At 37.5% G+C, this 24,159-nt stretch overlaps 1 protein-coding gene across 1 annotated transcript in view; it reads left to right on the forward strand.

Moving 5' to 3' along the window:
• The window catches only part of COL6A5 (collagen type VI alpha 5 chain), a 93,327-nt gene extending 73,557 nt beyond the window's left edge, over positions 1–19,770 (forward strand). Inside the window, exons 33-38 of the mRNA XM_044678893.1 lie at positions 10,476–10,558; positions 10,769–10,850; positions 12,133–12,822; positions 14,812–14,908; positions 16,248–16,492; positions 19,664–19,770. Of these exons, the coding sequence (XP_044534828.1) occupies positions 10,476–10,558; positions 10,769–10,850; positions 12,133–12,822; positions 14,812–14,908; positions 16,248–16,492; positions 19,664–19,683 (1,217 nt within the window). The 3' untranslated portion in view covers positions 19,684–19,770. The remainder of the gene's footprint in view (positions 1–10,475; positions 10,559–10,768; positions 10,851–12,132; positions 12,823–14,811; positions 14,909–16,247; positions 16,493–19,663) is intronic.
• Positions 19,771–24,159: the final 4,389 nt, after the last annotated feature.

A 24,159-nucleotide genomic window follows, 5' to 3' on the forward strand; every position in this document is an offset into this window, starting at 1 on the left:
GGTGGCTTGCACCAAGAGGGCATTCCTTCACTGGAAAAATAATACCTTTAGACTCCAAGAAAGCAAAAGCTTCCCTTTGTAGATATTGCAATTCAGAATGAAAAAAATACCCTGTGTCAACCATTCCTAACACAACTTCTCTTGCTAATAATGACTAAATAAGTCAGCATATAGATGTGGTTGGTGCCATGGTAACAAAGTATTCAGATGATCATATTCTTCATTCTAATATTCGCTGCCAAGTAGATTAGCTTCTTTTCTTATTAAATTGTTAGTTGTTAGCAATAAATTTTTTGTGTCTACCTTGACTATATCTATATTTCAGTACCTCATAATTGTAATTAATCAATAATCATAGTAATAGCTAATGTATGCACATAATATTATATATATATATACATACATACACTATAGTAATTGACCATATATACATATACATACATGTATATATATATATATATATTATCATTTGAACCTCACAACAACCCTGGGAAATGTGTGTTATTATCATCTCCATTTTACAAATGAAGAAACTGAGACTGAGGGAAGTTAAGTGACTTATCCAGTGTCAATCAACTAGTAATTACCTGAAACAAGATTAGAATTCAGGTCTTCCTGACTCTATGTTTGTTATTAAAATCCACTGGCAGCACCTACCTACCTCACTCAATCAAGAGAAGTTATTAACTATCTGCTATGTGCCAGGAACTGGGTTAGATGCTGGGAGAGAGAGATAAAAACTCCCTTACCTCAAGGACTTTATTGGGTTTTTCATTCAACAAACACTTAAGTGCCTATTGGGATTTTTTTAAAAGAAGAGGTGGGTTTGGAATAGTGTAAAAATAATGAAGCTATAATTTGTGTTGTTTTGTTAGTGACATACTTTTGGCTCTATTAATACAAATGTGTGAACTGTTTCAGAAAAGACAGATGTGATCCGATTAAAAATTTGTCTTTGAAGTCATCTTCAATCACCATTCTTCATTAGTAAAAATAGGATTTTCCATTTGGTTTTTCAGATGACTGGGAGTCACAATGATTATCTTAGCCAGAATCAAGTCCAATTGGACTGAAGGAATAATTGTGCATGGCTCTAGCAAGAAAAAAGTAATTGAATTATACCCCTCCCTGTGATTTTCTCCACAACATGGTGAAAAGGGGAAATACATTGATGGAAAATCATAGCAGGTGGTCATAGAGTGAACATAGTAGTGGATATAGGCTCAATCCTGGGGAAATAAATTCTTATTCACCACTTAAAGCAAACCAACCAAAATCAACAGTTGAATTTCTGACTGGCCTTGTTTTCTAGGAATATAGTGCTATAGTTTTCTTTCTGTTAAGCAGGGCTAGATGCCAAGAATTACTTTTGTTATCTTTTTTTATAACATGGCTTCCTTCTGGCAAATAAATTGGCACAAGTATTTTTGTCCAGCCCCTTGGGCTTAATGAGCCCCAGATGTTTTGCACAAATAATAGACTTTTGGTACCCGACCCAATACTTCCATAACATCTGGATTGCTGCTGCAATTCACAAGGCAGTCATTGTGAACAGTAACTAATGAGCCTACTCTTCAATGGAAACTGGATTTCAACTGGGAATTGACTCAACTTTAACATTCCTGGAATCTTGTGAACAAGGTTCTTTTCACACATGTACATCTATTAACTCTTTTTCTGACCAAAGCCTTAATGCAGTCTCTTCCTAACTGCTACCCTCTCTGCTAGTTCTCCAAATCATCTTCATCCTCATCTCTTCCCTGTATCTTTCCCCATTGCATTGGTTCCCCAAATTGTGACTGTATCTTTGGTGTAGTAAGAAATAATGGACTGGTTGAACTAGCAAGACTCAAAAATAAGAGTTATAATATGTGAATTCTATTGAATTCAGACATTTCTCACTTTATCCAAGAGTTCTAACATTCTTCCATTCATTCATACATTCTTTCAACAAATATTGAGTTTCTACTAAATGCCAAATGCCTGGTAACATCTTACATTGTGTGTCTAAATGTTTTTTATGTCCCATAAAAGGGTCAGTCATTTTTGTGAGGCAGGTGCTATTATTTTCATTTTGCAGCTGAGGCAATTAAGGACAAAAGTTAAGTAAGAGACTTGTTCAGATTCACCAGTGTGTGTCTAACATGAGATTTGAACATAGATTTTCCTGATGCCAAGTCAAATGTTGTATCCATTGTGCCAACTAATATCCATTGGTAGAATTTGATTTTGTCTAGGATTATGTAGTAAAATAACACTATAAAATATATAGTTAAAATAATTTAACATGGGAATTAATTTCACCCCTATGAGGACATTAGAATTTTGTGAATTTTAATAGACTATGCCTGGAATCCAAATTCCAAATTTCATCTAATTCAAAATCTTCATTAAGAAGAGGCAAATTATAAACACAAAATGAGAAATAAACTTTGATCCGAACTCAGCTATGTCAAATGCCTTCTGAACTTATTTATTCATTCATTTATTTATTCATCCCACAAATATTTATGGTCTTGGCTTACTTTTCTTTATGGCAGATTTTACTGAGGAATTTAAAATCATTTCCCCTCATCCAACCAGCCTAGACTGAGCTTGAGGTCATTTTCCATGCTTAAAAATGTTGACCTCATTCCAACCTAGAGATGCACCTTGAGCAATCTGATAGAAACATAGTACTCTGCACATAGTAGGATCCTTATAAATGGTTGTTTAACTGTAGTCTGTTGACTTTCAACTCAAGGCCAAGGAAATTTGGAGCTAGAAAGGACTTTAAAGGTTATTTTATCTAACTCCCTTGTGAGATGAGGAAACCAAAGCTGAGATTTGTTCAGTCATGCAACTAATTAATGACAGAAACTCAGTGTTGTGATTCAATCTTCTACCCATGTTAAATATAAATTTATATCTATATATTTAGAAAATTTTATATTTAGAAATTTATTTGGAAAATTTTAGAAAAAAAATTTATATATTTAGAAAAGAATGTATGCTCAACACACTTTTAAGTTTGACCTGCATTCTTATCATTTTCCGTCACTTTCCTAAAAGTCTAGACAACCAACCAAATAATAAATAGAGCCCTAATTCATAACATTTGCCAATTTCCTAGGTGTGAGTGCTGACACTGAAAACTTAACAATTGGCTCTCTGGAGCCTGGATGACTTGGCTTTACCATACTGCTGGTTCTGAATGATTTCTTTTTTCAAAAATAGAGATAATAGAATCTATTCATTTCTAGAAAAAATGTTCCTAATTAAAATAAGGCTTACAGAATTGCCTGACAGATTGTGTTTTTAATGACAGATGTTGAAAACAGAATCCTAAAGCAGGTAGAAAATAATTTGACTGGGGGAAAGGAAATGTGTGTGACCATCAGAAGTATCAGAAGTATCCTGATGCTTCATTGTATAGTCATTCCAAACATGATTAGCCTTGCCTTTCCTGGGAAATCAATGCAAAGGAATCTATCTTTCTAGGATTTGTTCTTCATGTCATGCCTGCTCTCTGTAACCTTGCCTAATATAAGCTGAGATCATTGTATGTGGACTATTTAAAACAATACTTTTCCCCTAAAATGTTCTATGTGTCTTGTGCTACAATGACTAATAAAGCAATTCCCCTGGCTCTCTGGGTTGTGTTTTGTTTCATGAAGTAATTTCCCTAATAGAATGAATGGAGCTTTGCATGTGATCATGTCGCCAAATCCAAGAGTGGGTTCCATGCCATCTAACAAAAAACATTTCTACATCAACAAGCTTTTGTAAATGTCTGCTATGTGACAGCACTATATTAGATACAAGTAAGTCCCGGGGATACAAAAATGAAACAATAGGCAGTCCTTGCCTTCAAGGAGATAATAATCTAAGAGTAATGGGATGGGGCAAGTACACAAATAAATATAGGCTCTTGGGTTCAAGACTGGAAGGGACTTTATAGGTGAGCGAGAGTCCGAGCCCTTCATTTTACAGATGAGGAAACTGACCCAGCTGGGCTAAGTGAATTAGACATAAAGGCAAGTTGCATGAGATAAGATTGAAAATGAGGTTACAATCATGTTGAGTAATTGCCCAATGTCATGCAGATTGTGAGTAGCAAAGCTAGGATTTGAATCCTTGTCTCTGATTCCAAATCCAGGGCTCTTTTCACTAACAATTTCCTCTGTGACTTCATTCAGGCCCCCCCTCATAACTTGCTAAACCAAAATATCCTTTCTGGTCTACCTTTTCCCCAGAACATGTTGTTTCCCTTATTAGAATGTAAGCCATAGCAGAGTCCATCTTTTGCATTTGGAAAATTCCATTCAAATTCTCCCTCAGATACTTCCTAGCTGTGTGACTCTGGGTAAGTTGTTTAACCTTTATATGCCTCAGTTTCCTCAACTGTAAAATGGGAGTAATAATTATAATAACAATAGCACCTACCTTCAAGAGTTGCTGTAAGAATCAAATGAGAAATAATTGTAAATAGTAGATGCTATATATTATTATAATTCATATATCACTTTTTTGAAATTGGTGCTATTATTCCCATTTTAGAAATGAAGAAACTGAGACCTGGAGAAGTTGGGTGGCCTTTCCTATTGTTACATGACTGGTCAACATTGGAGGCCAGATTTGAACTTAGGCATCTCCTAATTCTCCATTCTGCTGCTCCTTCTCTGATAGCTCATCCTGTTAAGGAGGAAAGGCTTGGTTCCCAAAGGCTTTGTTCAGGCTAGTCTTACCAAACTGGGAGTCTTTGGGTTTAGAACCACTGATATCCTAGATATCTGTCACCAGAGAAGCAGCCTAGCTAAATTTGAAGAGCCTCAGCCCCATGTTGGCCCTGGCATGGAGGGAAGAACTTTTCAGTCATGACATCTACCAAATCATAAACAGCTCAACATCTGTGCTGGTCGAAGGAAGGGCTCATGCCAGTGAAATGAAGCTATGTGGTTATTGCTGATCTCTTTTTTTGAATGCATTGTTTATAAATGTAGCCAGATGCTTCTGAAGCCAGAAAAAAGTCCAATAAATACAGTTAGGGAGCTGAGAGTTTCACAATTCCAAAGGCATAAATTACTTTTAGAAGGCCCTAGGGAGCCATTTAGCAAGTTATTGTTTCCATGAACAAAATGGCCCCCAAGACTTTTTGCACCTTCTTGCAAACTTTCTTCCATCCAAGGAGTTAGCACTAGCTATATCCAGCTCAATTTTAAAAAATAATCTTGGTTCTGCTGTGTCAAGAAAATGTGAGAATTCTAGGTCATATAGTGGTTAAAGAACACTGGACTTGAAGTCAAGGAGTCCAGATCTTGCTTCAGATATTACCTGTGTCACCGCAGGGAAGTCCCTCACATCTCTTTCTAGTTCATGAAGGAGTTAGATTTGATGGTTAGATTAGATTTATGAATTGAGGGTTTTAAGGCTCCTTCCAGCTCTCTCTCTCTCTCTGATCATATGAACTTATCTGTCCATTTTAATGAGGAAAAGAGACAAAGAGGTGATGATAATCCCAGATTCATTTATATTGGGCTCTGGAATTAACCTGGTGTCACAGTCTTACAATCATTTGCATATCTACTCTTCCATGCTCAGTCCAGATCTCCTTGAAGCTTGGACACTGTCCTGGCTAGATGGAATAGAGTGGAAGCCCTGAGTCACTGTGAGCTAACCTGAAAAATGCATAAACTACATTCAAGAATTTGAAAGTTTCCTATCTATATTTCTATATATCGGGGGGAAAGAGTATCCTTTCTGGGATCTCCCTGAACTATTTGTAATCTATCTGCCTTTACCACCAAAGTTCACATCTATATTTTTACTAAATTCAACAAAACACTTATTAATTGAACATATTTCTATGTGTAAGGCACATACTGTCCCATTTCTGACACATCCTTGCTGTGTGACCCTGGGTTAGTCACTTGAATTCACAGTGCTTCAACAGTAACTAGGTACTTAACCTCTAAATCTCCTCAGGTATAAATTGCAGAATAAGTAGTTAGAAGGAGAGTTCTCTATACTAATGCAATCACAGATTCAGATTTTAAAAAAATGTAAGGCGCCATTTAAGCACTAGAAATACACACACACAAAAAAATGAGATATACCTTTCCTTCAAGAAGCTTATATTCTACTTCAGGCCAGAGTTCTTCACATTTTTTTATGCCACGGACCTCTTTGGGAGTGAAGGCGATGGACAAATTACAATATATAGGATTGTGAAGGAAAACAATTAGATTGGAATCCTGCTTCAAAATATCTTTTAATAATATGCTCATGGACTCTAGCTCAAGAACCCATGACTCAAAGGAGATAACATATTTGCAAATAAGTATAATACAAGGTAAAAAAAGTTATGGGGGGAAAAGGAGAGTCCAACAAAATGACCTAATTAGATTTGAGAAGAGGAAGAATGGTATTACAACTGGAGGGAGGTGAATCCAAGACTTCTCATAGAGCTCTGAGGAATAGAAAGAATCTGAAAAGCAGAGAAAATCAGGAAATGCTTTTCAGGCATTATGGAGCTCCTCAGAGAATGCAGAGAGATGGGAGATGGCATTTTGGATATGAAGACCTGCCAGTAATCCAGTTTGGCTGTAATGTAGAATGTGAGAAGGGAAATGTGTAAATTCAATCTGGAAAAGGATTTTGGAGTCAGATTATAGAAGATATTAAAGGATATTCTAAGGAGGTCCCTCCCTTTCCCTTCCAGTGGAAGTCATCAAGAAGAGGTGGTCATCTGATGATGGTAAAGTTTCTCTTGGGAGTTGGGATGGAGTGAATATTTCCCAAGATCCCTTCAAACTCTCAGATTGGAGATACTGGAATATAGAGCTTTTATCGTGTCCTGTAGACAAAAGATGAACACTTAGGGATTTTGAGTATGTGGCATAAGCAAATCTGTGCCTTCAGAAGATGATTTGTGTAGAAATATAGAGGATAGGATGGAAAGCCATGTCTAGAAGTAGTGAGATCAGTTTGGAGGTTAGGATGATAGTCCAGACAAGTTGTATTGATAGTCTATATTAGGTAGATGGTCTGTATTTTCAAGATATAGCATCACATCCAATATTTTAAGGTGAAAAACATGAAAATAATTCTTTGAATTGCCATGCTGCAGGAAGAAAGCTCTTTCTCAGACTGACCATTTTGATGATGTGGAACATGGTTTATATTCATAGAATCAAAAATTTATAGCTGCAGGAGAAGAAACATATAAGAAAAACAACTGCTTGAACGCATGGGTCGGGGTGGACATGAGTGAGGATGTGGACTCGAAACTACCACACCAATGCAACTACCAACAATTTGGAAATTGGTCTTGATCAAGGACACATGACAAAACCAGTGGAAATGTGCATTGGCCATGGGTTGGGGGGAGTGCGGGGGGTGAAGGGGAAAGTAGGAGCATGAATCATGTAACCATGTTAAAAATGAATATTAATAAATGTTTAAATTAAAAAAATTATAGCTGGAAGGAACCTTAGAGGCCATTAAGTCTAGTCCCCTTATTTTATAGATAAGGAAACTGAGGCAAACAGGCCAAGTGACTTATCCAGGATCAAACAGCTAATAAGGTCTAAAGAAGGATTTAAGGCACATTTTCCTAATTCCAAATCCAAAACTATCCACTCTGCCACCAAATTGTCTCCAAAACTTTTTCAATCTAGATCACAGAGACCCTTCATGACATTCTAAACAATTCAGGTGTTCTTTGACATACTTCTCGTTCCCCATCTCCTTTGAAAACAAAGCTGATATCTCTGCAATGCCTTAAGAAGCCTAACAATTCCACCCTCAGTGCTCCTAAATCAGCTGTAATGGAAGGAGAAGGAGAAGAGAAGATCTGAGAACTGGAAACGTTTGGGGTATCTACCATGAAAAAATGCTAACTTGAAAAATGATTAAGTATAATCTTGGGATAGTCTGAGTAGGCACACAAATGACAAGAACTTCATACACAAATACTCTTAGAACACACCTAATCCCCTATATCTAATTGGATATGATTTCGGGGAAAATTCCAAGTATGGGCCACTGTGTAATCTTGCAAACTCTTGCAACTTCCCACCAGAGGGTCAGAGAGCAAGCCCAGCTGTTTCACAGCATCTGAAATCTCCCTCCAAATGACTCCAGAAGAGAGAAATTCAATTCTCCTTTATTCAGCCTGCTTCCCCAACTTTCCTTCCACCCCCAGTCCTCTCTGAATTCAGCAGTATTGGGGGAAGTTTGGCAGGATAACTGATGAGCCCTGGCCAGACTTAGACAAATCTCTGGGAAAGTTTTCTTGGAAATCTAGGCTGACCCCTCATCACATCTTCCAAGCCAGTCCCTAGGCTACTGAGGCAGTTCTTCCATGCGGGTGAGGGAATTCATGCATGGAATTATTATAGATGGGAATTTGGCTTGGGGTACTGTCCAAAAAATGCATTGAATTGCTTGAACTCACAGGTGGGTTGCCAATATTCTTGCCAGGCTTTCCTAATGGGAAATATTTTTGTGAACTTCCATTCTTCTTACAAAATGTGTATTTAAACTGGAAACATAAAAAGATCCTCTTAAACTATTGGGTTTAAACATTGAGGTTTAGGTTCTTTGTAAAGGGAAGATATAAGAAATCATAGGCAGCTTTGTAAAGTTCACAATTAAGTAAAATGCTCAAATAACATAGTATGCTAATACTACATTATTCTAGAAGAAGGCAATGAATCTTAGTTTTTCCCTTAGAAGGAGATGGCAACATAGAGGAGATTCAATAATTTCCTTGGCTTTCCTTTCTAATCCTTACTTTGAGCTTTTAGGGGCAAGTATCATTTGGGAAAGTTTTGATCTGAAATTTTAAGGTCCTCTAACAGTAAGGGCTCTGGCTACTTAATCTGTATAATGTCTAAAAGATAAGGCATGAGCACTTAATAATGATGTTTGGGGTTTTGTTTATTGAAGGTCTATCAGCTAAAATGTAGTGTTTATTGTCTATGGCTGGGAGCAAAAAGTCAGTGCACCAATTATCCTTTTATATTCTTTCTCTCCGCTCCCCCCATCCAAATCTAATTATATTTAAAGCTTTGTGTGCTGGTATTAACAATGTTTGCTTCCTGGAACTATGGTGTAAAGTGGAAATCTTATGAAGTTCAAATGTAGTTGGGAATCCAATCAATCAATGAACATTTAGTTAATGTTCACTGAAATCAATTGATCTGGAATACTGTCTACTGAGAAAAAATGAGAACTTATTCACCTTCACATTTCTAGTCCTCATATTCAGCATAGTGTCTGGTATACAATAGGTACCTAATAAATACTTTTCCACTCGTTCATCCATGCAGAAATGTACCATGGAATAGTGCTTGATTTGGACTCAAGTCAAAGGAGTTTGAAGACTAGTTCCACATATGTGACCTTGCGGGAGTCAAACTCCCACAGGTCCAGGTATCTAGGAAGTGGGATGGCATGGGTGACTAAGACAAATGAGAATAGTCAGGGTTCAGCCAAAGCCAGACAGGCTTCATAGAGATTGCTCTGGTCTGCCTCAAGTAAGGTTTATTTTTATACACTGAGATCACACATAAGGTTGGAGTGGAAATTAATTTTCAACATATATCTTTTCTTGGAGATAGTGGATTAAGTCATATATTAACTTTGTTACTAACAACTCTTCATTCTCCCGTAACTTTCAGTATTTTTCAAAGGTATGTTTTGACATGTTTCCCAGGCTGTGGGGTGGAAAGAACAGTTCAGGGATGTACTGGCCTTTACACGGAAGGCTACTTCTCCATTTTTCATCCATTGTAATGTACCAAATCAGGAATCGGGGAGAGGCTCACTGTTTCTGGTTTCTCATTACATAAGCTTCTGTGTATAGGAATGGAAATCCAGGTGCAGTTTGCTGGAGTTTAAAATCTTAAAACTTAACTCACTATTTGCTGGTTTGTTATGAAGTGAATTTTAGGGGAATCTCTGTATTGATACATATAAAGGTGGGAATTTCCTAGGAGTCTATAGGGGGTCTGTAAAAACTCTAGTAACAGCCTTTACTATTCTTCTGTATTTTCCTGGGACTGAATAGGGATATTGATTACAATAACTTCAAATAATAAGGAGTGTTAGTAAGAGAAGAGTCATACAGGGGTATCTGAGTGAGGGGTTTCCATCCTCCCTGGAATCTGCTGTGCAGTTTGAGGATCCCCACTGCGACTTTGTCATTCAGAAAGGGTTCGATGGCCTCCAGCATGACCTTAGACAGATAACTTCATCTCCTTGGGTCTTAGTTTCCTCCTATGTAAAATCAGGAGTTTGGAATAGATGGTTTCTAATGGCCCCTTCTATGTTTAAATCCTAGTATCCTGGAATGTGGAATATTATCCATTGAGAAGAAAACAGAACTGACTCATTTTTATCTTGAGATTATAATACAGTGTCTGGCATGTAAGAATTATCTAATAAATGCCTTTCTATTCCTTCATTAATTTATTTATTCTTCCATACAGAAAATAAAGTAAACCAAACACAGAGTTTTGAGTTAGAAAATGTTGGTATAAAGCCCAGCTCTGACTATGCAACTTCAAGTAAGTTACTTCCTCTCTCTAGACCTTGTGGTACTTCTTCCAAAAATGAGAAGGTTGATCTAGATCCCTTCTATGTCTAAATCCTATGATTTTATATTATATAGCATTGATAATTAAGAAAAAAATAATTTCTGTTTCATTCTGCCATTGTCAGCTCTAGAATTTAGCACAGACCCTGGCACATAATAGGTGCTTAACAATCTTTTTTCATTTATCCATTTTACACAGTGGATGAACCAATGGACATGGGGAAGGTTGAAATGGATTTGAAGCCCAACCCTGCCTTTCTTACCAAAGGTAAGTTACATCATTCTTTGGGCTGTGGCTTTCTCCTCCCCTAAATGAGTTAGACTAAAATTATCTCTAATTTCCATTCTATGGATTAATATTCAGATCCTGGATTTTGGTGAGTTTTTCATTGTATCCTACACATGGGACACAAAACCAGTCACATAGGAGGCACTTTACATGATTGATTGACTTTAAACAATCAAGAAAAATTTTGACTTGTTCCTGAATCCCAGTTTTTCTGACTTAAGGAAAATTATCAATTTCACTCTAAAAATATGTTTCTAACAATGTATTTATATTACTTATTATGAGACAAGTTTGTTGATAATAATCCATGATCAATCATTTTTAAAGTAAGAATTCAATTCAGTAAACATTTAAATACCTACTAACTGTGCAGAATAATAATGGGCATTGAGGCAGATACATGATTTATATAAGACAAGCCTTTCTTCATGGAGCTTACAATGTAGTAAGTAGCTATAACTATGATTACTAATACTATCCCCCTTTTTATTATGCTAGAAGAGATGGCTATGGGGACAGCTAGGTGGCTCAGTTGACAGGAAGTTCTGGGTTCAAATTTGGCCTCAGATACTTCCTAGCTATGGGACCCTGGGCCAATCACTTAACCCCTGTTCCCTAGCCCTTACCACTTATCTGTGTTGGAATTAATCCAACATATTGGATGGAAGGTAAGAGTTTTTTAAACAAATAAAAAACAAAAAGAAAAGAAAAAAGTAATTCAGAAAAACTCTTCAATTCAAACAGTTTATTCCAGGTCCCATAGCCTCCCACCTTCATAAAGAGAAGAGGCAGGCAGATCTTTATTAATTTTGGGCAATTCTATTTTATATTTTCATCATTACTTAAAGAAAAATGCATGGTATGAGATATAGCCACATTTTTCTGTATATACACATGCATGCATGTATGTTCATGTGGGCATATGAGTGTATCCCACCAAATTAAGTAACTCTGATGTGTGCCCCATTCTCTTTGGAGCCAAAGCACATAAAGCAAATTTATTTTGATGTACTTGCCAAATGCCTCATCATTTCAAAGTGCCTCCCCTTCTCTACACATCTCCTTTTTCTAGCTAGAGGTCCCTTGAGCCATTTCCACATGGAAGCAGTCATTGAACTTCAATGATGATCTAATGTCAAAATGTTCTAAGGTTATCATATTCTCAATGTCTTATTCAATGAGTCACTTGACAATGTTCAAAGAACTCAAGAGTTTCTTCTTCTCCCTCTTAAAATGTGTAACATGAGGATTTCTGTTGTAGGAGGTGATCACCTTGAAGGAAAAGAAGAATCTGCCTCCACTTTGGAAGCTGGTAGTCCATCTCTGAGAGACGTTTTTATGGATGTAGTTTTTCTCCTAGACTCTTCACAGAATATGGGAAGTTCTGAGTTTCAAGAAATAAAACATTTTATAGCTTCAGTGCTTGACTACTTTTACATTACCCCAAACCCACTGATCTCTCCTGTAGGAGACAGAGTAGCCCTCCTGAGCTATTCCCCTCAAGGCTATATGCCCAGTAGTGAAGAATGTCCAGTCCTCTTGGAGTTTGACTTAATGACTTATAACAGTGTACATCAAATGAAAAGCTACATCTGGGAATCTCTTCAGCCGTTGAATGGTAACTCTTTTACTGGCCATGCCCTGAAATGGACGATTGATAATATCTTCTCGGGGACACCCAACCTGAGGAAAAACAGGGTTATCTTTGTGATATCTGCTGGGGAGACCAACTATTTGGACCGAAAAACCCTAAAGGAAGAAGCTCAGAGAGCCAGATGCCTAGGCTATGCCATCTTCGTGTTATCCTTTGGCCCCAGGCACAATGTCAAAGAGCTAGAAGAATTAGCCAGCCAACCCCTGGATCATCACTTGGTCCAGCTGGGAAGAATTCATAAACCTGACTTTGACTACATTGTGAGGTTCATTAAACCATTTCTCCATTCGGTCAGACGTAAGTCATTAAATATTTCTCTTCTTTTGCTTTTAAAGTGGTTTTAATGTCTCTGAATAGGGCCAAAGGATCAGCTCAGCAATCTAAGATTCCTGGAAGTCATCAACGAGGAGTCCTATAGCCAGGGAGGAACGAAGTAATGAGAAACCCATAAGAGAGACTGTTACCCTGGCCTTTGGTGCATCATTGCCCTCAGGATCCAGGATCCATAAAGCTACATTTAGGGATGAAGTTGCTTCATCAAGTCCTTTTTTTTAACTATTTACAATAAGTTCTGTTGAGATGTTTGGATATTTCACTCTCCAAGTCTAGCCCTTAGTTTCTGCATTAGAAAAGTAAAGAGTTTGGACTCAATGAGCCCTGAGGTCCCTTCTGACTCTAAATCTGTGACCTTATGGTGTTAAAATGAGGTTACCGTGAAGCTCCATTGTGTCTCCTTGAGCTCACATAGAGCCAAAGGGTATCAAGTGTTTTTATACTCCACTTACTGAATCTTCTGTCTTTCATGGAAAGGAACAGACTCATAGAAAAATGCCATGGTTTGCAGTGTGTATTTTAGGACCAAAGGTAGGGGATAGAGAAGGGAAGGCAGAGAATAACTTTGCCTTCAAGCATATCTGCTAAGTCCCCAAAGGGTACTTATCTTTCATTGGGATAAAGCCAACAAATATCCCCCTTCACATATCTCTGGCATATGGACCAGCTTTGCGAGATTTTCCAGAAGGCTCACAACTATTCACATTCTATATCTGGGCTCATTTTCCAAGGCTCCACCCATCCTCTTCTGGCTATACCTTAAGACTCTGGAATGGAGTAGAGAGAAGTTTTTCTCTCCTCTTTGTGTAAAGGAGACAGAAAGCTCCCTCCTAGATAACAAAGAAAAACTGAACCCCAATCTATTTTTTCTCCATGAATTTTCAAGATATAGATTGGCATATTTGATAGGGAACCAGGCTTAGGGTCAGGAAGACCTAAGTTCAAGTCTTGCTTCTGACATGTTCTGGCATTTTTACCCTGGGCAAGTCATTTATATTCTCAATTCCTTGTCAGCTCTCTAAGGTTATGTTGAGTAGGAGCTGACCTTTACTGATAAAAGTGGTTTCTGAATTCGGAGTTTCTTAAATCTATGAAGTCAAAGGACTGGTCCCTCTCAAAAGAAAATATTACTGGTGAGATAAAAATTCTGGTCATTTTGCTACTGAGATATTTAAGATAATAAGAGGTAAGCCAATTTCATATTATTGAATCTTTGGCATAATTGGACATTGGCTGAAACTTTGTGTCATCTTGCTCAGGACTATAGCTACTGGATTCCTGCCAACAAAAGGTAATTCAATTTTAGAAGACGATAGGATTTTGAATTTTAAAAAGCTAATTCCAATCCACACATTCAATAAATGAAGAAACTAATACTCAAAAGTGTATCAGAATTGGAGCAAGAAGGAACCTTAGAGGCCATCTAGTCTAACTTTATTTCATTTTACATATAAAGAGACTGAGCCCCAGAGAGGAAAAGTGATTTATCCAAGAAGAAAATAGCAAAATTAGGATAAAAAAAACCCTTATCTTCTATCTTAGAATCAATACTGTATGTTGGCATAAGAGTAGTAAGCGTTAGGCAATGGGGATTAAGTAACTTACCCAGGGTCACAGACCTAGAAAGTGTTGAACTCAGGACCCCCATCTCTGAGCCTGGCTCTCAATCCACTGAGCTACCTGGCTGAGCATTTCTAACTCCAAATTCAGGGCTCTTTCCACTAAACCATATTGCTTCCTATGCTATGCTCACTTGACAGCAAATTACAGAGCTGGGAATGTGGTTATCTAGTCAATAGTTACCCTGATATTATTTTTTAAAGTAGCTTTTAAAAGTTAATATAATTTTTTTACAAAATTCAATGAAAGAATAGACAAGTTTATTTTGTAAAAGAAATTTGGAACTTGAGAATTAGCATACAGAAGACTTATCATATCCTGTTCTCTCTTTAGGTGCAATCAACAAATATCCCTCAGCAGATTATGCCCCCAAATGTCTTAATGTGACCTCTTCCAGCTCAAAGAAGTTTCAGGAAGAACGCGACATACTGTGAGTTGAGAAAATATTTCTAAGGCTTTATGAGAAATGATTACCCTTTGAGATAAAGAGAGCTTTTGTTCCAAGATAGTTATTTCACAGATGGTTTTTTTAAAATCTTTATTTTCCAGGATTATAGATTAAGAAATAGAAAGAGATCTCAGATGCCATATAGTCCAAAGGTACTTAACCTAGGGTCCATGAACTTATTTTTTATCAATATCATTATTAATATATTTCAATATCATTGATTTTCTTTGTAATCCTTTATATTTTATTTTATTCATTTAAAAACATCATTCTGAGGAGTCCATAAATTTCACCAGACTACCAATAGAGGTCCAAGACTAAAAGACCCCTTGATCTAGTCTAATTCCCCCTGCCCTTCACATTTTATAGATGAGCAACTGGGGCCCAGAAAGGTGAGTAACTTGCTCAAGGTCATGGACATAGTGATAGAGACAAGATTTGAGCCAATGACTTCTGACTCCAAAGCTAAGTTGTTGGTTTTTCACTGTAACATACTTTCTTCCCATTCAAAGATTTTTTATAGGCACTTTTGCTTTTAAAACAATAATGGTTTATTTTAGTTTTAACCTTTTTTTTAACTCTGATGCTTTCTGTGAGAGGATTGGCTTGGGAAACAGAAAGAAGGTTCCAGATCCAGCTAGATGGTTCAGTGCATAGAGAGCCAAGCCTGGAGATGGGAGGTCCTGGGTTCAAATCTGACCTCAGATACTTCCTACCTGTGTGACGCTAGGCAAGTCATTCAACCCCAATTGCCTAGTTCTTACCTCTCTTCTGTCTTGGAACTAATACATAATACTGATTCTAAGACAGACAGTAAGGTTTAAAAAAAAAAGAGATGAGTTGCCTATCTGAACTGATGAAGGGAATATCCCTAACACCAATGAACTATCAGGTTCGGTCTTACCCATGAGAAAAAAGCTCACTACCTGTACTGAAGCTATTCAACAAGAGATAGAAGAGAGGAAGAATATGAGGGGAAAGGAGAAAATCAGGGAATCGTCAAGAAGATACTATTTGAAAAAAAATAAAACCCAAAGTGCTAGACGCATTCCACCAGATCAGGTCTTCTAGGAAAACTTCTTTGAATCTTTATTTTGCAAAAGCCTGAGTACTCTATAAAAAGTCAGCGATGGTTTGAAATTGGAAAGTTCTGAGACCCAGGAGGGGCCCATTCTCTGTTGAATTGTTCTTTGATTTCATTTGATTCAGAGCAGCCATCTGAGCCAAAAATAGCTCATTCCTGTTAAATCATTAGAAATCATGTGCACTGAATATTGTGACTGAATGCATGTCTTGTGTTTCTAATTTCTTCTCTGTTTAGCCTTCCTAAAGGATCTAAGGTGGAGGCAGAAAATAGTGACTTCTCTGATGAATATGATTTCCCTGGGCATCATGTGCTTATTTTAGAGGGCAATCATAGTGATAATTCTGCAAATGTTCTTGATTTCATCCAAGAGCTAACTCGTCTCTTTGCAACTGGCGAAGTCTTGATGAAAGATCAAGAAGAAGAACCATGTTCAAGTGAAAATACCACCTTCACTGAAGATGAACAGAAAACTAACAAAGGTAATCAATAATGTCCAAAATATCTCATTTAAGGGAAGGAAACACCCAACCTAGTATGTCTCTTTTAGGCTTTGGATAGATGAGAGAATAAGTGGCCTGATAGTGGAATTTAGAAGTTTGGGCCCAGTCCAAGTACTCTCCATTGGGGAGTTAGTCTTCTTCTGGGGATACAGATATTCAGCTCTCCCAATACATCTTTACTGGTACTGGGAAAGTCTCTGGAGGTGCCTGAGTTTCTTAATTCTCAATTCAACTTAAAAGCTGCTTCATAAGAAGGAAATAAATGTTAGACCCAAAGAGGTAATGAGAAAGAGAGAGGGAAGGGAGGAAGAGAAATGAGAAAGAAAGAGGGAGAGGAGAGAGAGGAAGGGAGCAAGGAAAATAAAAAGAAGAAAGGAACAAACAGAAAATTTTAAGGAGGTTAAAAAAAGGGGAACAAGAGAGAATGAAGCAAAAAAAGATAACCATGAGGGATAAATGGAATCTAAGTGACTTAAGGAAAAATGAAATAAGCTGGCAAATGGGATAAAAAGAAAAGAAGGATCATGAGAAGTAAAAAGTGAAAAGAAAAAGATATGAAAACTATAAATTGGGAGTGATAAAGGTGAAGAGGGAGATTTGATAGTGACAGGTGTAAGGGAGTAATATCTTAGGGAGAGTAGTAGGTGTGTTTTGAGCAACTGTCAATCACTAAACCAGCCCTTAAGGAAGGGGAATGACTTAGGAAGTGGGTAAAACCAGATAACACTAAACTGAAGGAATGACATTTGGGAGTTACTGGTCAAATCAAGCTGTGGTAACAAGGCTTGAGTACTGCTCTTCTGTGAGTTCTTTTGGGGTTTTAAGGAAAGCATAGGAAGATAAGAAAACATAATTTAATAAGGATAAATTAGGGAAGGAGACGAGGGGAAAAGGTTAGGCTTAACAGCTATAGGATAAACCAAAGGGGCAGGAGGTCTGGGATCACTACACTAATGTTACAAGGCAAGTCTGGCTGGACTCAGGGGAAAAGGGTTTCTCACGAAGATGTCCTTGGTCTGTTGATCAGATGAATCAGATTGTCCCAGGAACACAGGCAAACAGCCAAGTAAATCCAATGGGAAAGTCAGGGAGAATTAGATGCCTTATATGTCCACCCTATAAGACAGCCTTCTAATCTCAACCTGAACTCTTGGAACTTGCTAGATGATGATCTTGATGTTCATATAGATACTTCCCGAGGCACAGAGATAACCCAAAATCCACAGGCTCTTAGGTCAGTGGCTATATCTCCAACCCCTCCAAAACCAACTGCCATAGAGAGAGTCAACTGAGAGAAGTCCCTTGCTGTATTCCAGGTTTGGAATGTTCAACCCTGTCAGCCCTTGCCTGCTTTTCTGCTTTCTACTCTTAAAATGCTATTTTCCTATTGCACAGGGTGGCTAGGATAAAGTGAGTTGCTTTCAGGAAAGAGTCTTGGAGATTTCCCAAGAGTCAACCAGTCAATGACAGAGTACTGGGCTTTTATTGTGGGTGAATTTTACCTCCCTTAAGGAAAAGCACTTAAATTTAGAGGGAGGGGCATAAGAAAGGGAAAAAAGAAATAGGGGGGCAAGGATTCAGCAGCAAAGTTGTCAACTGAAAGATAGAGATGCAATGGGATCATCAGAGGAGCTCCTGACATGAAGGCTGGCCTTTGGATGAGACCTTCCTGAGGCTACCAAAAGAGTAGGAAGGGATGAATGATCATGGGAAGAGTGCCTCCCACCTGCAGACACTCATATTACGGCAAGCTCTCCATCACTTCTTCCAGGTAGGATAGCTCAATGGAGTTGAAGGGGTCTGGATTTCCATAGGGAGTAATGGGACCCTAGCTCAAGATGAGTGATTTCTTCTTGATGATAATAGATAGGTGCCAGTGAGCTAGGAAACTAGTAGTTTCCAGGAAGGGCAAGTCTTCTTATGGGAATTCCATAGAAGAAAAGATCCAAGAAGGAGGAAAGACATGTGTATATCAGAACCAAGCTGTTAACTCCAAAGCTATACCCATGGTAAGATGATAACTACAGGTATAACTTCAGGAGTAGGTGGAGAATAGTAGCTGGATGGAGGTTGGGAGAATAATACATAGCAAAGTGACCATAGGGTTAGTAAACAGAAATTTTATTGTATCTATACCAGTGATAGGCAAACTTTTTAAAGAGGGGGCCAAAGGAAAGGAAATACTCATCTGTCCATCTGTTTCTCAGGCAACTCTATCGAAGTTTCATTGCATTGTATCCTACTCATTGTATTTGTCAGATTAGGAATAATGTCACCTGGCCTGATAGAACATTTCAGGGGGCCCACATCTGGCCCGTGGGCCGTAGTTTGGCCATCACTGACCTATACCATCATGTGTTTGTGGACAATTATGTAATTAAAGATGATGGTCTTTATAGAATCCAAAGCTAAAGATCGCTGTGATCTTTCCTTTATATCAATTGTACAAAAGTATCCAATCATTTCTCCATGAAGGAATTTAACCAAATTTTCAGAACCCCAATTTACTTTAACCATCTTGCCCATTTCAAAAGATTTCCATACTCATTTGTGATAATGAGATACATCTGCACAACTATAGATTTTAACTATTTTCTGTAGAAAAGAAACCAGATTTATTCTCTTCTTTTGCCAACATGAAGTTGGTTTCTTGGTCTTTTATGTAAAAAATCACTAGGTAGCCAGTCTAAATCAAAAGATATTGCATTTTATACTCCAACTGGCCTTACTGGGGCAGCAGGCAAATATGGTAGATAGATCACTGAGCCTAGAGTCAGGAAGATCTGAGTTCAAATTCATCCCTAGACACTTAATTCTGTTTCCTCAGTTTCCTCAGCTATAAAATAAGCTGAAGAAGGAAATGGCAAACCACTTTGATATCTCTGCCAAAGAGAATAATTCAAATGAGGTCATAGAGGGGCAGACGCAACTGAAATGACTGAACAATAATGATCATGCCAGACTTTCTACTAATGCATCATTTTATCACTGGGTCTTAATTTAGAGTTCTCATTTGGATGCCTAAAACATTAACCTTGGGTGGGTATCCAACAGAATTAAAAAGCATAGAAATAATTAGAGGGTAGAACTGAATTTTAGAGGGCAATTTGTGATATGTGTTATGTTTATGCTTTTTTTTTTCTTTTTCAGATGATGGAGACATAAGATGATAACCTCTTTGAAAACAAGATGTGACTTGTCATTTGTTTATGGGTATATTGTGAGTTCTTGTACATTTGGTTCTTTATATTAATGACTTAGGGGAATAACCAGAAAATATAGACCACTGATTTACCACATTGAATGTAATATAGTATGTAAAAAGATTTCTTCAGCAAAAGTAATAATAAGAATAAGTGCTACTGGCAAGGTAAGCAATCTCACATCTAGGAAAATATTTTCCAAAGTGGAGGTTCCAGAGGGCTCTGGACTTAGAGTCAAGAATTCCCAGGTTCAAATACCATTTCTGTAGTATACAAAATTGGGGGTTATAGTTTTTCCTAGCTTTGGCTGAGTTCCAAAAAGCTGTTAGAGGTTTTAGAATCTTGAGGAGAGGCAGTTGACTGGATCTTCCGTGAAGGGAGGAAGTCAATGATCGAGCTCTTAGATTATCTAGCTTCAATATTGAAATTTAGCCTAGCATTGATATATTTACTTAAGAAATTATTATTTTATATAGACCCTTTATATCTTCCTTTCCTAATACCACCCTAACTTCCCTCCCTTACCTTAGTGGCTGTGGAGTTTATAAGGAGAGAAATTAGAGAGGAGTTAAATCTGTGAAGAGTTATCTAATTGACAGCATTATTTATAATTTAATCAAATCATCATTTATTTTCTTTTAGATAGCATTTTGTAAAACTGAGTGAGGCAGGTCCTTACTTAGATTCCATCTTTACTTCCCTTCCCCCACCTGAGGTTCCTGAGATAACTGATAGGGCTTTCCTTTAATCCATCTTCCTAACAACATCCTTCAAATAAATTGATCCTTTGTGTTTCAATAGTCCTATTTAGTGTAATTTGTCTGTTAGCTAACAAGAGGGAAGAAGAGGGAGACAACATACTCTGGGCTTAGAGGGAAGCTGGGGTATCCATCTTGAAGGAAGGTGTTACTTCAAAACAGGTCCCTTCCTGTGAAATTAACAAAAGCCTGTTTGTTAATTTCAGTCTAGTCTATTTCCCTCAGTTTGTGTTTGAGTCTAAGTCCCAGTCTGTAAGCCTGCAGAGTTAGTCTGTTTAGTTTAACTTCTTTCTCCCAAGAAGATCTCTGTTTCCCTTTTGTGTTATACTCCTGACTTCAGTCCTATTATACCCTGAATCTCCTTTAATCCCAGCCTACCTGTAGCCTAGTTTATCCACTTACCAAATCTCCAACATCCTCCTTTCAATTCCCTTATCCCAAACACCTTTCCTCAAATTACCCCCATAACATTTCAGATACTGACTAGTTACTCTATTATCCTGAACAAGTCACCTAAGTCTCTGTGCTTCAATTTCTTTGCCAGTAAAATGAGGAGTTTTTGATTCAATGATCTTGGAGATCCCTTCCTGATTTAAAATTATGATCCTATAATTTTCCTTTTTAAAAAAAACTGGCTTAAAGAACTGAGGAAAGTATGCAGAAAAAAATCACATAGACAACAAGATAACGTTTATGGGTAGTTGTCATCTCTCTTTTCCTGATGAGCATAGATAAAAAGATTAATGGCTATGTGACCCTAAGCAAGCCACTTAGCTCCCATTTCCTAGCCCTTACGGCTCTTCTACCTTGGAACCAATACACGGTATTTGTAAGATGGAAGGTAAGAGTTAAAAAAAAAAGACTAATGGACTAGTCTCTGTTGTAGAGAATGAAGAACTAGAGAAAATCTCTAAATTTAATAAGAGCCTCCAATGCAATCAATCTGCTTATGCAATGACTTAATATAAAGGTAGGCATATAAAGGTTGAGGATAGTAAAAAAAAGTTAGAAAATATAGTTCAGGATTAAGAAATAAAAGAGGCAATAGACCTGGAGAATTAAAATTTTACACCTGTATGTCACAGACACTTTATTGAAGAGTCAGAGGACACATGCCAAGCACTAAATAGTATGACAAATAACAAAAGAAAAGAAATTGAGTATATCTATAGAAATAATGAATGGCTGGGTACTGACTTTGACATTTCTGAATGAGCTTTCTGAAGATGAACACATTAGAGCAGAGTTTGAAATGAACTATAAGCAATCAATTAAGAGCAGAGCCAAGATAATAGAGTAGAAAAAGTGTTCAGTGGAGCTCTCCCAACATGCCCTTCCAAACAGCTTTAAAATAATACCTCAAATCGAATTCTGGAGTGACAATGGTAACAAAAGGCCAAAGAGAATCATTCTTCTGGCCAAGTCAACATAGAAAGTTGGAAAGGGAGATCTATGATACAGAGGAGGAAGTTGGCCCAAAGCCCAAAGTTCTAGGTAGTGGTGACAGAAGTGATTTAAAAAACAGCTTGGAAATTCTCAAGCTGGAGACAGTAAAGTGGACCTGGCAACTAGTCAGGAAGAGTTTACAGAAGACCCCTATGCTAATACTAGACACAGAACCAGATGCCATTTAGCAATTCCATTGCCTATACCCACTCCTGAGTCATTGTTCAAGGATGAAAGAGAGTACTGTCCATCAAGATGAGAACCCTGAGAGGTGACTGGTTGGTGACTCCATTGCCTATACTACTTCTGGGTCATAGCTCAGAGAGAGGGAGGAGCACTTTCAGGGTCTGCATGGAGTGGAAGCCCTAAAGAGCAGTATTACTTCCAACCTGGGAGATCAAGGACCCTGAAGAACAGTATCAATTGCAATCCCCCCAAGGGAATAGGGGCCCTTCTAGGTACAGAAAAGAGCACAGATCAAGAGAGCAGTGATCCCACTTCTCCTCAGTTGCTTAACTTTCATGGATCTTAGTTGCCTTGTCTATAAAATGAAGGAACTAAATGAGATGACCTTTGAAGTACCTTACAACTCTAAATCAATGATTTCATGACTGATTCCTTAAAAAGTTAGACCAAAAATTGTGCCATAAGAAATGATGAACAGGATGATCTCAAAAAACCTTGGGAAGACATATGAAGTGATGCAAAGTGAAGTGAGCAGAACCAGGAGAATGTTGTACACAGTAACAGTAATACTATATGATGAGCAACTGTAAGTTATAAGCAGCAATGATCCAAGACAACTCCAAAGGACTCATGATGAAAAATGCTATCCATTGCCAGAGAAAAAGCTGATAGAGTCCAAATACAGATCAAAGAATATCATTTTTCACTGTATTTCCTTCTTGAGTATTTTCTTCTTTGTGTGATATGTGCCTTCTTACACAACATGACAAATATAGAAATATGTATTGCATTGGACAGCACATGTACAATCTATATCAAATTGCTTCTTTCTCAAGGAACTGGGCAAGGAGGGAGGAAGAGAGAGATTTGAATTGCAAAATGTTAAAAAACAAATGTTAAAAATTGTCTCTATAGCCCCTGCCCTTCTGTCTTAGAATTGTTACTAAGACAGAAAGTAAGAGGGTTTTTTTGTCTCTACATGTAATTGGGGGGAGGATATAATAAAATACTAGTGGAGGAAAAAAAAAGAAGAACCAAGAGAAAATATATATAATGACTGCAATAATGCAAATGAAAACAGCATGTATGTATATAGACACACATATATATGTTTGTATATATACATAGACAAGAATTCAGATAAAATACAATAACTAGTCTTTGTTTTAGAGACTGAAGAAAAAGTATGCTTACCTGATTTTAGTAGGGAGGTGTGGAATGTTGTATTTATGATGATAAATATAATTACTGTGACAATTGAGTTTGATTAATTACCTTTCTTAAACTATGTCCTATGAGGGAATTTTTGAGAAGAAACAATAGTGGTGAGAAGTGGGAAAATCCATTTAAATCAGTTTTTATTGATATCATTTGTTTTTATAACACCTGTATTTCTCAGAATATTCCTCCTATGGGGCCATCCCTTATAATAAAAAAAGAGGAGGAGGGGAATTCAGCAATACTAATCAACTTATTGGAAAAATTTGTCAGATGCAGTGTTCATGCCCATTTCCCCCATCTCTGCAAAGAGCATGGGAAAATATTTCCTCATCTGTCTCCTTTGGTCCCAGATTGCTCATTATAATTTCACAGCATTCACTTTTGACTGTAAAACATATTTAAAAGGAAATGCTTCAGTCATTTTATGAGATTGAGACATAAGCCTGAAGCCTGCACATTAACATTCTCAGGTACACTTAGGGAGCCTCTCTATGGAGAATTCTTGGTAATGTACGGATAAGAACAACACAGGATGAGAAAATGGAGATGAGCAGTAATCAGCACTAAGAGGACAATAAGATCACAGATCCACGAAGGTATCCAAATTAGAAACATACCTAGAAAAAGGCTACAAATCATGAGAGACACAAATGAAGTGGAAGACGTGGTCCTAAGGAACATCTAGTATATTTAGGGGGACAAGACTAATGTAACAAGACTTCCTTTCCACTATTTTTAAAGTACTTAACATTGCCTCTGGTACCTAGTGGGTGCTTAATTATACCTGTTCCATACTCCCTCCCTCCTTCTCTCTTCTTCCCTCCAGCCAATC

This window comes from Gracilinanus agilis, chromosome 5 (genome assembly GCF_016433145.1).
Source record: "Gracilinanus agilis isolate LMUSP501 chromosome 5, AgileGrace, whole genome shotgun sequence".
Classification (NCBI taxonomy): domain Eukaryota; kingdom Metazoa; phylum Chordata; class Mammalia; order Didelphimorphia; family Didelphidae; genus Gracilinanus; species Gracilinanus agilis.